The following is a 17,838-nucleotide window of genomic DNA, read 5'->3' on the forward strand; positions in this document are numbered from 1 at the left end:
GTCTCTCTCTGTGTGTGTGTGTGTGTGTGTGTGTGTGTGTGTGTGTGTGTGTGTGTGGCCGACTGTGATTTATCGCATCCGGACGGGATGGAGTGAGTGCGTGAGTGAATATGGTTTTACGACACTTTTAGCCATATTCCTGCAACAGCACGCGTACAGCGGGGGACACCAGAAATTGGCTTCACACATTGTACCCATGTGGAGAAATCGAACCCGGTTAGCGAACGCTTAAACCACTAGGCTACCTCACTGTCCCCCGACGGGATGGAGAGAGGATGCAGGAGCAATTAGTACTAAATACTACTCACTAGGGTGAAGTACCCACTCATTCACTCGCTGATGTACTCGTACGGTGGCCCATAAGGGACATGGAGTCTGTTTTTCAATATTTTGATATTTCACCTACTTTTATCGTAACCTTTTGCAAATTAACACAATTTGTCATACAAATATGTGATAAATCATGTATAAAAACAACCGAAAACATGGAAAATGTACTTTCAAGTAGCTATTGAATCGCTGAAATGTGAAGCGAAAATGTCAAAAAATAAAAAGGAAATGTCAATAACAAAAACGAAAAGGTCAAAAACAAAAGCGAAAATGTCAAAAACTAAAATGAAAATACAAAAAACTATTTCCACCGCGGTGGAAATATTTTTCTTTATTTGCATTTTCGTTTTTGACATTTTCGTTTTTGTTTTTTGACATTTTCATTTTAGTTTTTGACATTTTCGCTTCAATTTTCAGCGATTCAATATCTTCTTTATACAATATTGAAAACTAAAATGAAAATACAGAAAACTATTTCCACCGCGGTGGAAATAGTTTTCTGTATTTGCATTTTCGTTTTTGACATTTTCGTTTTTGTTTTTTGACATTTTCATTTTAGTTTTTGACATTTTCGCTTCAATTTTCAGCGATTCAATATCTTCTTTATACAATATTGAAAAAAACAGGCTCCATGTCCCTTATGGGCCACCGTACTGACGTACACTTTATAAAGCGTACACCGATATCATGGTGCATTTCGCAACACAACCCTATCTTTACCACTACTGATTACTCTCAACACACCGTTCGTCTTCGTCCATCAACCACAGCGCCCCCTATCGGTACCAGAGTTCTCAAGGTGAAGTATGTCCGTTGAAGATGACATACATGTCGGTGTTTTATTTCACCTGTAGAGGTCACTGGGTACACACGCTGCTATACTGACGAATATACTCGTGTTTGCTTCTCTTGCATGATTGATGTATAGCTTTTCCTTTCACAATTTTGACACTTCAGGATAATTGTTTCTTCGTTTGGGGTGTCGCGTTTCCTTCGTGAAGGTGATGGGGGTGCCGTGTGTCTTCCTTGAAGGTGTCGTTACATAACACATGTACGTGAGTAGGTTTCCGTTATTGCAGGCGGATGGGCCATACATGCTGGAGTGGTATAGTTAACAGAACAGACCACGTTAGAGGCTAACGTTAAATGTTATTGTTGCTTGCAGAATGTATCTCTCTGACGTCAAGTGGCTAATGGTATATTTCAGATCTTAATGCATCATCAAATAAGATAATCACTATCACCATCATCATCATCATCATACGTTTTACATTGGCGGATACAGCTTTTTTTAAATGGGGGGCGCACAATTAAGATCTATTTATTGTCTTTGGTGGTAATTTATACAGAAATAAAGATTTTTTTCGAAATAAAACACACACACCGCACCCCCCGCACCCCCCCCCCCCCCCCCCCCCCCCCCCTCCTCTGTATCCGCCCATGTTTTATATGCTTTGTTGTTAAACGCCGCGCTGTTCCATCTATATGACGGGAGTCTGTAAACAATCGAGTTTCGACCCGAGAGACTGGTGATTGATACAATGAGCAACGTCCCAATCATTGGGGGCACAACGTCCATAATCAACCAAGTCACTGAAACTGATCCATGTGGTAGCCCTTTACAGGCAGCGTAGGTTGCTGAGGACCTAGTTTAACCCGGAGTCCCCACGGGGCCGCATCATCCGAACTATCACAAAAACAACGATCACTGCCCTGAGTTACACTAGTCTGCATCTTCAACATCGCCTGAATCATCCGTTATTTCTCATTCTGTATCATACATACCAGCAACAAGATAATCATGATAAAGATCGTCGTCGTCATTGGCATCATCACCATCATCATCATCATCATCAAGATCATAACCGTCGGTGGGGAAGCCTAGTGGTTCAAGCGTTCGCGCGTCACGCCGAAGACCCGGTGCAATGTGTGAAGTCCCCCGCCGTGATATTGCTGGAATATTGCTAAAAGCGGCGTAAAACTATACCAAGTCACTCATAACCGTCATCATCATCACCATCATCACAATCATCGCCCTGACCGTGAAGCCCCTCGATATCTATGTTGTACTGGATGTGGGTGATGGAGTTGGGTAGGGTTTAAACAAGCAATGCCTCCATCGTGGTATCAGTACTATCAGGCCAGCTGCCTGCATGGCGCTTTATTGCTGCCTTAACATTGCCCAGATGGCAGGGCTGACCTTTAGTACATGCTCAACATACGAGAAATATTTTCAAAACGATGACGATTTCACTCTGTCTGGCTTTAAAGACTTACGAGTTTAATGAACTGATGAAGAAAGGGACACACAAAACTATAAGTTTGTAGTACTAGAACATTTAAAAAACATTTTGTTTTATTTTTTAAGGATGGGGAGTAGATACATAGACGTGTAAGGATACCGTCGGATAACATGAGCTTTTCACACGGTGCAATTCAATAAAAAACTACATTTATCTGCATATTTTTGCGAAAATGAACGGCATGTCTATCGTAGATAAAACAAGATTACAAACAAAATACTGTGTTAGATAAACCAAAAACATTCCACAATTTCTGTTGGGCATTTATAAACCTTAGACCCGTGAAGATCAGGGTTAGAATAAGTCTTCAGTAGTTCGTGCTTACTGTAAAAGGCGACTTTGCTTGTTGTAAGAAGCGACTAACGGGATCGGGTGGTCAGGCTCGCTGACTTGGTTGATGCATGCCATCGTATCCCAATTGCATGGATTGATGCTCATGATGTCAATCACGGGAAGAGTGCGGCGTTAAAAACAAAGAAACAAATCATAAACCTTAGGATTTCTATTTTTCCTTCTGCAAATATCTTTGAGCATGTCAACATTTCCACAATTACATGTTCTGATGTGCGTTGGGGTATGTCTCAAAACTTAAGAATTTAATTCCGACATGGCACTTCAGAGCTTTTTGCAAAGACAAGAAAAGACACAGCAGAGAAGCGTGTATCTGTGTCATTATAACAATAGCCACGTGAATCAAGTCAAATGAAGACTCGATTATCAGTCACGTGGCGAGGAGTGAGGTGAAATGTTACCTCTCACTTAAACCTCATCCGGGGAAAATGTCTTTCTGGCGGCTAATTCCCTGTTATAAGTACGACGTTTCAAAACGTTCAATTTTGTTTTCAGACGACCACGATGTGGAAGACATTATCAAAGTTTATCTGTGAGAAAACGTAGGTTTAAAACTTCTTGAAAGCAGCTGCATCTACACCATGTGGATTCAACTCACGGAGAGGCACAGGTCCCAGAAGACGCAGGGGTATGCCAACACACACGATCTGACGCACGTGCACATGTGCACACATGCGTTGTATCACTATCGTGGCAAGACTTTCAATTAGTTGAAACCAAAAAAGATGGCCAGGAATTACCACGAGCTAAGTAAACAAGATGACAGGAATTGGATGTGACGGTATGGTTTCATGAGCGCTGGAATTAGAATCTATTCTAGCTGGATTCGAAAAAAACTTTGAACTTGGTACTTGGTGGTATTTGAAACTTTGAGTGGGTCTGTGACTTTCTTAGCGCACCTGACTGAAAGTGAACTCATGCAATGGATGGCCGAAAGGACCTTCTCCTCTGAGGCCGCTGGGCCAATGAAGCTGAAACTTAACATGCTAGATCCCACCACTGATGAAACAACCATCTCTTCAATCGATTTTCAATATGGCTGAGTGGCGGCCATTTGTTAGGAATTAGACTTTATTCATATTTAGTTAGTGGTACAAAACATGCGTGTTCCGTTTTTTGTGCAATATTTAAAATTTCGATCTTTTGTTGACTTTTGTGTTTCGACCATGCTCGTAAATTCTCTCACAATGCATATTTGGCTCCGTAAACGCCTACTCTGAAACTGACAAAAACGAGGCAGCTCAATGATGACATGATAATATTTTGTTCACATCATTGGGATATTTGTGTTCATCATTTTTCACCTCTGTATGGGGGCGGTCGGGTAGCCTAGTGGTTAAAGCGTTCGCTCGTCACGCCGAAGACCCGAGTTCGATTCCCGACATGGGTACAATGTGTGAAGCCCATTTCTGGTGTCCCCCGCCGTGATATTGCTGGAATATTGCTAAAAGCGGCGTAAAACCATACTCACTCACTCACTCACTCACCTCTGTATGTTTGCAGAAAAAACAGCAAGTGTAATCTGCTACTGCTATTGTTTTAATGGATATTATAGTTGAAAAATTCTTACGTAATTTCTTTACTGAACGGGCAGAATGATACGGAAGCCTTTTAGGGCCATTTGCTTTTTTTCTTGATATTTCAAGATACCAAGTTGAAATTTCAAGATACTTATTTTGTGATTCACGATGCTAAGTTGAAATTTCAAGATACTAACTTATTTTATTTTTAAGATCATTATCTTTAAATTTCAACTTATTCTGTATCTTGAAATTTTATCTGCGTAAATTTCAACTTAGTGTCTTGGACTTTCTAAAAAATAAAAAAAACGGCCCTAAAAGGCTTCCGTATAAAGGCAATAGCAGTAAATATAAATTTAATTCAAATTAAAAAGATTAAGGCATGTTTCTCGTAACCTCTCCCGATGAAACTCTTTAAGAACTCAGTGTTCTGCAAGAAGCGCATATGTTTCGTATTTTCCTCTGGCGCTGAAGCAGGGAGCCGATTTCCTCAAATTAACATTTCTTGTTCGTCTGTGAAGTAACTAAATATTGTTAAGTGTGTCGCAACCGCCCGGTCTGTTAAAATGTGCTTAAAGTTAAGAGTCTACACGAGGAGCACCTGCTTGTGTTTGTCTGCCAACAGAACGGCAACTAACTGCTCACTGTGATAACATACCGTGATGGTATACCTCGCTGCGTAAAAGCAAAAAGTGAGGTTAAACTGTAAATTATCAAAATAAAGATTAATTAGTTTCTAATTGTCCGTGTAGGCACATTTTATTGGATTTTAATCCTTTAAAGTTGAAACTTGATTAAACAGAAACTAATTGCCATGCACAATTATGTTCGCGAACTGGAGTTACCGGTGTTACGTAATCTTTACTATATGCTACTCAATCTTTGATAGGGATAGTCCTTTTATTACATGATACACTAACTGGGTATTTACAATATGATTAATGTATATATTATGTTAACAGATAGAGGATACCACAGCTCTGGGTATAATACAATAATCGAATACATGTGTTATAACTCCATCGGAGTAAACTGCCTGACACATAAATATTGGATTGACCCAAAAATACAAACGTTATCAAAACGTTATAAGGCCGAAAACAGACGCCGAAACACCGCAAACGTAAGATCCAAAACATAGCTACGCTACCCGTATCAAAAACATCCCCATCGAATAACCATTTCTTGTTGGTTCCATTTTAGTCGCCATCAAACATGGGTGTATACTTCTTTTGCCCGGTAGAGGATATCCAATACCGCGGTCGACGAAGTGCAAGTAATGTGCGATATTTCATTTGGGAAACATTCAAAGTTTCACTGCTGTCGTTTTATGATCGATTTAATTTCACTATAAAAATATTATTTCGTAGAAAGGGCATACACCATTGTACGTACCGACTGGGGGTGCAGGGATATCGCTCGACATGAAGGGAAAGTTGACTATTGACTATTGAAAGTTGAAGTCATCCCTCTGGCCATACAGCCTTGTCTATACTTTAATGTCACTCTGAATCTTTGCGTCAAAAAATAACCCGTGTCTTGGGAATTTTGTAGAAAAATAAATTTGTTCAATGAAGGCTTGGGTAAGAATTGAACTTGCAACCACATGGCCCCTACTATGTTTTAAATGTCGTTAGTTTGTTAGTGAGTGACTATAGTTTTACGCCGCTTTTAGCAATATTCCAGCCATATCACGACGGGGGACAAAGGTAATGGGCCCCACACATTGTATCCAGGTGGGGAATCGAACACCAGACACACTGTAACATACTTTAATATTCCGTGCAAGTTAAACTCTGCATCAATCGGCAAGTCATCAGGCGACATATTACACCTAACCACGACCTCCCACTTAACCTCAAGTAGGCCTGTGTAGGGCAGTCAGTGAGATGTAGGCAGCACGGTCAACTCAGCACAAAGTCACATAAAACACAGTTTCTCATCACTTTAAAAAATAGATTTGAAAGTAGGTCGATTTAGTTTTTTAGTTTCTTTCGATTTCTCAACCTTCTTTCAATGCAACAATGATTTCTGATGTCAGGTCGGGTTACGTAAAAAGGTGGAACTTTCGAATGGAAAATGCGGAAACGGATTTTGGCATGACAAATTTCGACTTGAAGGTCGGGCCGGTTTTTAACGTCTTTCTTTGATGCTATGAGAAACAACATTTTGTTATTTGGCCTTAATTCAAACGGTTTCTTATGTCCTTGTATCTCGCATCTTCCCGAGGCAAGAGGTGTAAACTGACTTTAAAAGTCCAGTTTCCACCCTTGCCTAACTAGGCTGGAATTACTGGGCTCAATCGTAGCGCCACCCGTGGCTATTACGAGTTATGTCTGTTCTAATGGACCAATCAGATTTCACCTCTCGTATCACTTGCGTTTGCTTCACACAAAATGGTGGCGCCCGGTCAGGACGATCTGATCGATAATCAAGATCTATATTGTGATAAGACGGGATTTACATAGCGAAATGCATCAAATCACGTGACCACCTTGATTAGAAACATGAAAAGATTTGGAAAATATCTGGTGACAACGAGTTGGCGGTGCACATGCTTTGCAAATCCTGCAATCGACTGAAAATCTGCACGACAGTTGACGAACCGGATTTCGATTTCTGTGCGCGATTTTGTTTGGACTATGCATAGACTCGTTAGTCCAGCCAAAATGTAACTCCATAATACCAGCCTAGTTCGGCAAGGGTGGAAACTGGACTTTTATAGTCAGTTAACTCTCTTGCCTCGGGAAGATGGTATCCCGATGCTCATCCGTAAACGGCAGGTTTCGTCTCACTGTGTGGGTACATACCTTATAATAAGCTGTGAAGCAAAGGAAACTAATATGCATATCAGTTGATTTTATCATAATCTTTGATTTTCAGTTGAAAATGTCTTTCGTTAGAACATTATGTCTAAAAGATTGAACTGTACTGGCAAGAACTGAATTAAAAATCGTAGCTCCCATCCTTCAACATGAACGTACGTCAGTCGTATTAGTAAGATCGTTTTGTGAAACGAGGTCCCTACCACCGGTGGGGCAGGATATGCTTCGCGAACACCTGGTATACTCACTAGTTGATAATGATTTTTATTACCCACGTGGTGAAGATACAGGTGGTAAGATACTAAATCCGTACGTCACACGTGTATCGTACAAGGTTGACCTTGTTTTATTCGTTTTGATTGGATAACCGTGACCTCTGTCACACCGGGACTACTTTTTTCATTCATAAAAAATCGCGAGACGTCATTCATTTTGCGATTACAAGGCAGAACTGAAGAAATTCATGAGAACGAGAGATATTTACAAACACCTTATTAAACCAAACAAGATAGTCACACGCATCAAATTCGGTTTGCATTCTATATAAGTTATGCATAGAGCTTCTACAGACATATAATCGAGCTAGATCTATAAATCGATTTACAATGTACGACTGCCGATCGAGCGCGTCCCTTGAGCGTGACGCACCCGACCACTTTCGCAACTTTCAATTTGATTTAACGTAAAAGGATAAGCGTGGTGAAATGAAGTCTGTTTAAACTATCTGGACAGATATCGAGACTTACTTGGGATGATCCGGTTGTGCCATCGGTGTCCCCTTTGAAGCGTATCTTGTGGCGCTGTTTCGGGAGGTGTTGTTCATGGATGAACGAACACGACAGCACGACCAGATCACTTAAAGTTCACAGTTCCGATACAAATCATTCGAAAACTCCGTGGAAGTGTGCCTGACTTCTGATTTTGTGGCCCCAAACATCCCAAATGTGAACAATAACATTCCCTATCTCTAGCGTAAAACGCTGTGAGTGGATCGCGGTTGTCTTTTCTTATTCCGGTGGCGACCTTGCCCTTCGATCGTTCGAAGCTGTCACTGACATGCAAGCAGATTTGAGTTTGTTGATTTTCACGTCTTCAATATATAGGGTGGTACAGTTAACATGAATGTCTTTGGCGAACAGTCTGATTTCCCTCTTCCAAAATGGAACGGGCATGATATAAATTCAGCTGATAGATCAAGGAAACCGAACCATTTTGATTGCACAGACGGGACCCCGGCAGTGTGACCGACTGTTGGTCCGATATTCAAAACGCGGCGCTAATGTGACATTTCAAATTTTCTTATCGGTGTCCTGCGTACTAACAAAATGGCGCTTGAATTACCATAAGTTGAAGACTTTCTTCCAAAAGGATCTTTAGCGTCGGTGCTGGTTTGTTTGCAAACAGAACAGCAGGCGCGTGTTGTAAATGCGTATGCATAAACATGTCAACAATGCCCATATTTGGTCATATATCAATATTAATGCGCAACCAGATTTTGCAACCGGTTTCAGTTTGGTCTGTCAACGAACGAAAGTTGTTATGTATTTACACTTAAATATATATTTAACGTGGGTAATAAATAAAATACCACACTCATTCTCGTTAGATACCATTTTTACGAAACTCGTGAACTTTCTATGGTATCTGACCTCGCTTTCGCTCGGTCAGATACCATAGAAAGTCCACTCGTTTCGTAAAAATGGTATCTAACGAGAATGAGTGTAGTATTCTCTATATAAACACATACTCATGATACAGTCGGAGCTGTGCGGTCGACTGCTTTTGGCAGTGATTTCTTATGGATATGGAAAGGGTTTTGTCTCTTTTATTTACAGGTGACCATTTGCAATAGTGTGTCACTCTGTGTGCGGGGAATCGCGGGTTCGAAAAAGCGGCGCTGAACCCAACTCACTCACTCACTGTCCCTGGCATCAGTGATGAATACCGTTAACAGCCGCGATACACGAATTTACAAGCCTAACGTGATGACAGCAGAGACGTTGTACACGATACAATTTGCGTGCCCATATACTACTCAAAATAAGTTAAGGATCACGAGATTATTCCCTATTCTTATGACAGATTAACTGTAGTTATGGAAAAGAATCGGGTTGCTCTTAACATTTTTTAGTAGTATATCTTATAGTGTTGTTTTGTACTCGCAATTTCATATTCCTACTAAATGCATGATCGCTTCTGTACCTGAAACTATTCTCCGTTAATGGAATGAAAACATTTCTGTGACAACAGGCGCCACGCGTCCTGTTTTCGTTCATTCGCGTACGTCACACATCGCACACATTGTGAAAAAAAACATATAAAAGATTAGTATGAATGACTGGTGTTCGTCTGAGCTGCTGCACGCATTCAACATACCATGAATGATGATGTAAGTATACCCCGACGATCCTCGACCAGGGCGACAACGCATGCACGGAGACCCGTACTGTTATGGTTGTGATGTATATATCTATATACAGGTCGACCCTGAAACCCAAGACCCACATGTAGCAGACAAGTGTATTAACCCTGGCCCTGCTGCAGGCGACGTATGCCACCCAAGGGAACTTTTATTTTATCCCCTACTCGAGTAGGCAGAAAGTGTCCCACCCGACTTTGAGTAATAGTATTGAACAGCTGGTTGATGTTTTTGCAAGGACTCAATTTTGGTAAAAGTCGAGTATACGGATTCTGGGCCAAATAGTTTGATTTCGGTTCCTGTTTAACATATGACTGTTTGTTAAAAAATAAGGTCATCGTGGTTTGGCAAAATACCCTTTTTTAATTTCCGCTTTATTTGGAGCTGTTAATGACCGTGCCTTACACCCAAACCGTCGTTCCCAAATAACAGATTGTCACTTTTTCTCCTTGACTTTCGAGAACACATGGTGTCATCACTGATTTTCATTAATATAATTTCACCTCAATTTTGTCTTTTAAGGCAAATTGGAATCTGTTTCGGTGGATAACCGAGGCTTATTATACTCGTTATGCGTTGACGTTATCTATAAGACTTGCATCATTACTTATTTGCAGACCCGTGAAGATCGATCCGGGGTAGAATAGGTCATCAGCAACCCATGCTTGGCGTGAAAAGCCACTATGCTTGTCGTTAGAAGCAGCTAACGGGATGGGGTGGTCAGGCTCGCTGACTTGGTTGATGCATGGCATTGTATCCCAATTGCGTGGATGGCTGCTCATGATATCAATCACTGGATTGTCTGACTCGATTATCTACAGACCACCGTTATATAGCTGGACTATTGCTGAGTGAGGCGTAAAACATCAAACAAACTAACAAACTTATCTGCAACTGTGCATTCACAGGAACTTGTAGTAATACCAGAAAGTTCGGTCTGTTGTCTATGTCAATGCTAGTTTATGTTATCCCGATTTGCCAGCAGGGGTTTTTACTCGCCCTCTTCCTGGCAACAGGGAGACCAAGGATCGTTTCATATAGAGAGAAACAATCAGAAGAAGAAGGATGGTTCTAATGTATTTTTATTGAACCGAAGGTCAATCAGTGATGGACCAGGACTCTAGCCACAAACATCTTACAAAAAAACACAAAGCTTTCTATGACAGAACTAAATACTTCCTCCACTTTAAACAGAGTTAGAATTTACGACCACACACTCACTCAAAAACCCCATTGTAATAAAATATGAAAAGCAAGCCAAAAACAATCTCAAATTAAAAAAACGCTAAAAACTAAGAGACTGCTCCAACCAAGTTAATGCCAATTAAAATATAATAATTAACTAAGTTAAACAAAGTTTAATTATTTTTCGACCTGCACAAGCGAGAAATCAGTAAATCATGAAATTACATGACATATACACGAGTCTTTTCATTTTCGTGTCCAGGGGAGTCTTGAGTAATGATTTGGGGGTGCGGCATGAACATGGGGGTCCAGGGCCGGCAACACGTGACACGCTTCACGTGAATTCCAAGCATTCTACTGATGTGATATCACTGCATACCTACTGACACCACTGGAGCGGTGGGATAGCCTGGTGGTTAAAGCGTTTGCTCCTTACGCCGAAGACCCGGGTTCGATTCCCCCGTGGATACAATGTGTTAAGCCCATTTCTGGTGTCCCCTGCCGTGATATTGCTGTAATACTGCTAAAAGCGGCTTAAAACCATAGTCTCTCACTTACTCACTAATAAAAGGACCCTATACATGCTGTATGACTGACAAGTGTGGATTTGACGTTAACTCACCTAGACGAAGTAAGTGTCACTGGCGGCAATATTCCAGCTGTATCACGGCTGTCTGAACTAGCTATAGCAATAACCGCCGACATGAACTAGCTTCCAGTCTGTGAAATTTTATGCTAACAATAAATATGTCAGTTAAAAAAATGTTTTAGTTATGATTTCGTAGTTTTATCATCTGGCTTTGACTAAATGACATGCAGATGTTCGTCAGTCCCCGTGCATAAAAGCTGACACAACACAATTAAGAAAAATATAGAATATTAATTAGTGTAGAATAGGCATCGGTAACTCATATAAATAACTTTTTGAAATATTCTCACCAAACCAGATGTCTTTATTGACAGAAATATACAGCTCTGTATTTTTGTGAGTTTTGAATACCTAGAATAGGTGCTTTCTATTTAGGACAAGGCCATAGATTCATTCATACGTCATCAACCCCAGTTGTAAATGAACGGCGCCCTAAGTAGTACTTTTGCGGCGAGTGGTTTTCGCGACGGTACAGCAGTCTGTCTCTCGACCGGCAGATAAGCAGGGAGGGGAGCAGCCGGGGTGATCTGTTGATCATGGCGACAAATTAATGTGTAAATACTTGAATACTTGACATACGTTTCATCCATCTGTTCTGACAGAATGCCACGGGCGCTGACATGTGACGGCCACACCTTTCACTCTATCTGAAGGGCAGGGACACAGACCCACCCCCGGGCTGAACTCGTGGGGATATGCTGGAAGGAGGCACGGAATACATGTACCCGCAAGAATCGTGATCTACCCCAGGGAATTATTTCAACATGGTGTTCAGGGTGGATACAAACAATCCCCACCCCCGGGGAAAACCGCAGGGTGAATTTGTGGATGTACGCGACAGGAGCAGGAATTCCCATCCCCTGGGATTTGGAAAATGGAAATATGTATTGTGCGTCGTTGTGTTATATGTGGGTATACCCCAGGGTGGGGCCCAGAACGCTAACCACATCGTTCTGACCCCCCTCGGGAGGGGAGGGAAGGAGGTGGCCCTGCTCATTGTACCTGAAGTTGGATTAGAGAACACGGCGTATGAAGAATTAGGTAAGAGTTTGACATCATTCCGACATGACATACTAGTTTTACCACAATCACGCTTGATGCGGAGAAAACGTTAATTCTTTATCCAACATTGCGATAAATTTAATTCTCTGTCGTCAATGTATATTCACTTTGAATAATTTGTTTTAGTTAAATGCCGCATTCATCAATATTCAAGCTATGTGACGGCGGTCTGTGAAAAATATAGTCTTGACCAGACAATCCAGTGATTGACGTCATGAGCATCGATCCACGTTTCGATGTTATCAACCAAGTCACCGAGTCTGACCACCCGATTCGTTTAGTTGCCTGGACAAGCAGAGATTGCCATTCTTAACCGGAATCCCCGCGCGATCACATTGAATATAGGATATTTGACGAGTTAAAATCATGATATGGAAGACAATGAAACTCTACATTAATCAGTATCTGTTTGAACGAAGTCTAATATACCGATCGATGAACTATGATGCAACCCTAGTCTCCCGATGCCCTAGAAAAGTGAATTTTGGATACAACCAACTGGTTTCAAAGTCCCTGACAATGTCATATGTGTTTCATGAAAAGAAATAGTTTGTAGAAACCCATCATTTCCACTTGAGGCAGCTATAAAAGCTGCTGTGTTACCCAAGTTTATGATTACAATTGATTTTACAAACACATACACTTCCACGAGCCTTAACAGAGAAAAAGATCAACACACGTTTTCTGACAATTAGTAAAAATAGACATCATATTAGTCGTCGGCTTACATAACTTTACTTTTCCAACCGGCATATTTCCAACAACCTCTCCAATCTCCCATGCCTACGAGCACGTGCCTGTGAATTTATTGCTACAAGACGCGTGCTGTAATCCAATCTGAGAATGCCGAGGTCTCAATATGGTACACGTGTGCAAAACTCCGGACGGAAAACAATGCAATTATTCACATTACCAAACTATTTAGAGTCAATATTTGGGTGGGCACGTGTTTAGACTAAACATTTAGGATTCAGGAAAGGAAATTCGTGTTACATTATTGTTCGCATAGATGTAAACGAGTGTATCTTTGGACAAGCAACAAGATCCTTTGAGACGGTAGACTAACATATAGTCCATGAAATCGTTTATTACACAAAACATATCTCTACTCTAAATTGTTTTTTCCCGGTGCTGATTTCATGTGTTGCCCATTGAGTGAGAGAGTATGGTTTTACGCCGCTTTTAGCAATGTTTCAGCAATATCACGACAGGGGACACCAGAAATGGGCTTCACACACTGTACCCAATCGAACCCGGGTCTTCGGCGTGACGAACTACCCGTGTGGCCTATGGAATAGAGCAGGAAATACTTCTTTTCATATTATCTGGTGATTTGTTTTCATAAAATACATATATTACGCAGTCGTGGTCTAAGAGCTGTCTCATATAGACTGGGTAGTTACATTGTATGACCTGACCGATTCATTGTCATGGTGGGTGGTTGCTCTTGCCGCCAACCACTGGTTCGCCAGATCAGTATTATGTTTGTTTGTTTGTTTGTTTGTTGTTTAACGCCGCACTCAGCACTCGATCGATCCACGCAATTGGGATACGATGACATGCCTGACCACCCGATCCCGTCAGTCGCCTCTCAACGAGCAAAGTTACGGCAGGCATGGGTTGCTGAACATCTATTCTAACCCGGATCTTAACGGGTCCAATATTATGTCAGATAGTCTAAAGGTGTAGGAATTACTATATTTATTGTATCCTTTGTATTGACAAAGCTCACGTAATTAGTGTTAATTAACACAGTCTCACGTGGGGGCGTTGGTCAACCCCTGGTTTATCTGACACACACTCAGTTATTTACAAACCGTTATGATATAAACTACCGGGCGGAAGGAAGGATATGCTAAAAGATTACAAACGTTATTAGAACGTTACTAGGCTGAAAACAGCTGTCGAAACACTGCAAAAACATAACTATGACACCTGTAACAAATACATCACCATCGAATAACCATGTTTGTATGTTTTATTTTTATCCGACTCAAACATGTGTATATTATCATTTGTCAGACAGTTTAGCGGGAGTATTTCTAACTGCGGCTTAAGACAATACAACAACATAACTCATGAAACCCGAAATGCAAACCGATTTTGTTTCTCTTAAAATGTCCGTGACAAGGACCCTGGTATCTAGTTTTATTACGTCACAAACGGTTCATGCACGTGTGACTTTGCTTGATTGAAACTGATCCTTTTCTTGGCTTATCCTCGAGATGAAGTAATGAGTGTCTCTCTTCAGCACCACAAAGCAGGTATCATTTTTTGTCCTACGCTATGATCAAACTGTATCATACATGTACGATTTGCACGTTCGCGTCAGTGCGCGTCTACATGGGTTGGTGAGGTGGGGTGAAATGGGGTTTAACGTCGCGTATATATTGCACTTATATAGCGACGTGCATGCACGTGTGTGTGTGGCTGCTTGTACTCGTCCGGACTGATGCCGATGATAAAATAATCGCAGCTCAAATACAGCCTGAAACAAGTCTGAGAAATGCTCTTGCTACTTTAGAGAGGTGAGGTGAAATGCGGTTTACGATTAAGGCACTTATATAGAGACGTGCATGCACGCGTGTGTGTGAGTTTGTGACTGCTGGTACTGGTCTGGACTAATGTCGATTATATAGTGCTAGCCCACTGAGAGACCATGCCGCAGTGTAACATGAATACCCCACTCAGACACAGTATACTGACTCCTAGACGACCAGGCGTTGTTTTAGCCCCTAATGCCGAGCGCAGGGTAACAACAAGTACCATCTTTTAAATTATTTTGGTATGACGCGAACCCCGGACCTTCCACCACCGAGGCGGTCTACATGGGTTGGAATAACCTCACAGGGAATGTCGTGCTGACGGTGTACTTGAAGAATGTCGACGGCATAACACTGTTTAAGTGGTTCTCTTTTGACACTGATCAGTGTTAGTGAAAATAAACAAGAAAAGATTTATTATCGAGGGTTCCTAATATAGCCGCGCAACATCTCAGTGGATCAGCTGGCAACAGAATAGTGTTCCAGGAGAGAAAGAAATCGCATCTTAACAACATGCGCTCTCCCTTTTTGTTGTTTCTGTTGTAAAGACAACACTGGTGACGTCATACTTTGTGCTTATTAACCTTCAAGTTATGCGTTAAATGTTGCTCTATTGGCGGAGAGGATATAGACACCAGTTGGTTACATACCGGTCAGAATAGGTGTCAGTAGCAGACTAAGTAAAATCAAGGGGTCATAATGGGAGACTTGGATGATGTCATAGTGCATGAGCTTGGGTCGTTGCTCATGCTATTAACCACTTCCTGGTCCATTCTCGATTATTTACAAGATGCTGCCACGTAGCCGGAATATTGTTGACCCCTGCGTAAAAGAACATTCTCTCAGTTTTAAACAAGATGAGGGCGTGGGTGGCACAGTTGCATACGGACCCGCAATTCGTCCCTTGGGTTCGAATCCCGGTTCGCCCCGATTATGTTTCTAGGTTTGTCATTATCATACCCGTGCTCGTGGGTTTCACCGAAGTGGTAAACGTCTGAGACCTGCATCACTTCGGGCTTTCCTCCCACATTAAGCTGACACGCCACGATATAACTGGAATAATGTTAAAGGCAGCGTTAAACACAACTCACTCACTCACTTTAAAGTGATACTAACGGGAATATATAACCACCTGTTGAAGCCTATGGCTTAAACATTACTTTGCCTCTTTGTCTCGGGATTTTGAAAAGGTTCGAATCCGCGGACACTCCGGATCTAATCCTTGGCAACTTTGAATAGATAATTGTGAAAACTGACTAGTAGCTAGAACAGACAAATGCATTTGAGTTGGGCGTGTTACTGGTGTAGACAGTGTGCACAACCTAACTGTTTTGTATCCCCATAAATGTGTGTTGCATGACTTGCTAGTCATGATTGTGTAAACGTTGTCAAAGACAGACACCAACACCAATTTTAGGCCTAATAAAGGTTATGTTTTGGCTCTGATTACACTTAATTTCAAAATAAGGGGAAAACTGTAAAGAAAGTAAGCACTTTGGGGCAATCTCATTAAAATCAGATCTACCGCTAAACAAAGATCTGAAGACATCCCATTATGGGTCACGTCAGACCGACCTTGCGCGAACTTTGACCGACCAATGGAACGACCAATGAGAAGGCAGCTTTCTCGTGCCTTACGGCACTAATTTCAAATTGGCGACTACGCTTCGAAACATATTTTGACAAATTCTCGATTACAAATTCGAAACCTGAAAAAAACATTCTGGAATGGGTAATAGATGGTCTAGATTGTATGGATTCAGTCGTTAAACCTGTAACTATCGTTCGGAGTTAAAGTTTTCGAGGTTGCATGATGAGAAATCACATTCCGACGGTCACTTTCATAATCTGGTAAGCGATGCTCTGATTGGTCGGATGAAAGGTCGTTCTGACGTGACCCCTAATGGGATGTCCTCAGATCTTTGTTTAGCGGCAGCGAGAACTAAGATCCGATTTTAATGAGATTGCAGTTTGGGGCATAATGTTTTTTTGTGTGTGTTTTGTCTTTTGTCACAGAGAATGCTGAATTAGCGTCAGCACAATAAACTAGGACCGGTCCTTTTATGTTTTATTGAAGATACCGAAGCTGTTTTCATAGGGAATGTGCAACCCTGAACTTACAAAGATTAAAATCCTGAATCAATGTTTCACTTTAGAGATTCATAAAAACACTCTAGAAAAAATACATACTTACGAAAAAAAGTAAAGGTATCCAGTATCATCCTAACATTTCTTTATGATCCTGTGTAACATGTTCGTCTTTTGAAGTTCAGTTTAAACCTCATTAACTCACATTTAGAGAAGTTTGAAGCACAGCCCTTGTCTTGTATTTAATTCCGTTGCTAAATTGGGTACCAATATCCTTTGACGTAATGTTGTACAATGTGTGAAGGCAGTTCTAGATTCTCGCCGTCGCGATATGGTTGGAATATTATGTTGCTAAAGGCGTTGCTTTGTCTCATATCAAGTTACCCCCGAAACAGTCCATTTCACCCATCCAGGGTAATTTGAGATATTTCAACATGACGTTCATGACCACTAAAAGAAATTAATGTAATATAGTCTTGCTTAAACTTATTTCTTGTTATGCGTTAACTGAAATGTCGTTTGTTTGTTGTTTAACGCCGCACTCAACAATATTCGAGCTATAT

General features: G+C 41.2%; 1 protein-coding gene across 1 annotated transcript in view; it reads left to right on the forward strand.

The window, feature by feature from the left end:
• Positions 1-2,131: 2,131 nt before the first annotated feature.
• LOC139461670 (uncharacterized) overlaps positions 2,132-17,838 on the forward strand; it is a 48,536-nt gene continuing 32,829 nt past the window's right edge. Inside the window, exons 1-2 of the mRNA XM_071243128.1 lie at positions 2,132-2,197; positions 12,506-12,623. Coding sequence (XP_071099229.1) covers positions 2,132-2,197; positions 12,506-12,623 — 184 coding nt within the window. The remainder of the gene's footprint in view (positions 2,198-12,505; positions 12,624-17,838) is intronic.

This window comes from Haliotis cracherodii, unplaced genomic scaffold (assembly GCF_022045235.1).
Source record: "Haliotis cracherodii isolate W230 unplaced genomic scaffold, xgHalCrac1.p SCAF_15, whole genome shotgun sequence".
In the NCBI taxonomy this organism is placed as follows: Eukaryota; Metazoa; Mollusca; class Gastropoda; order Lepetellida; family Haliotidae; genus Haliotis; species Haliotis cracherodii.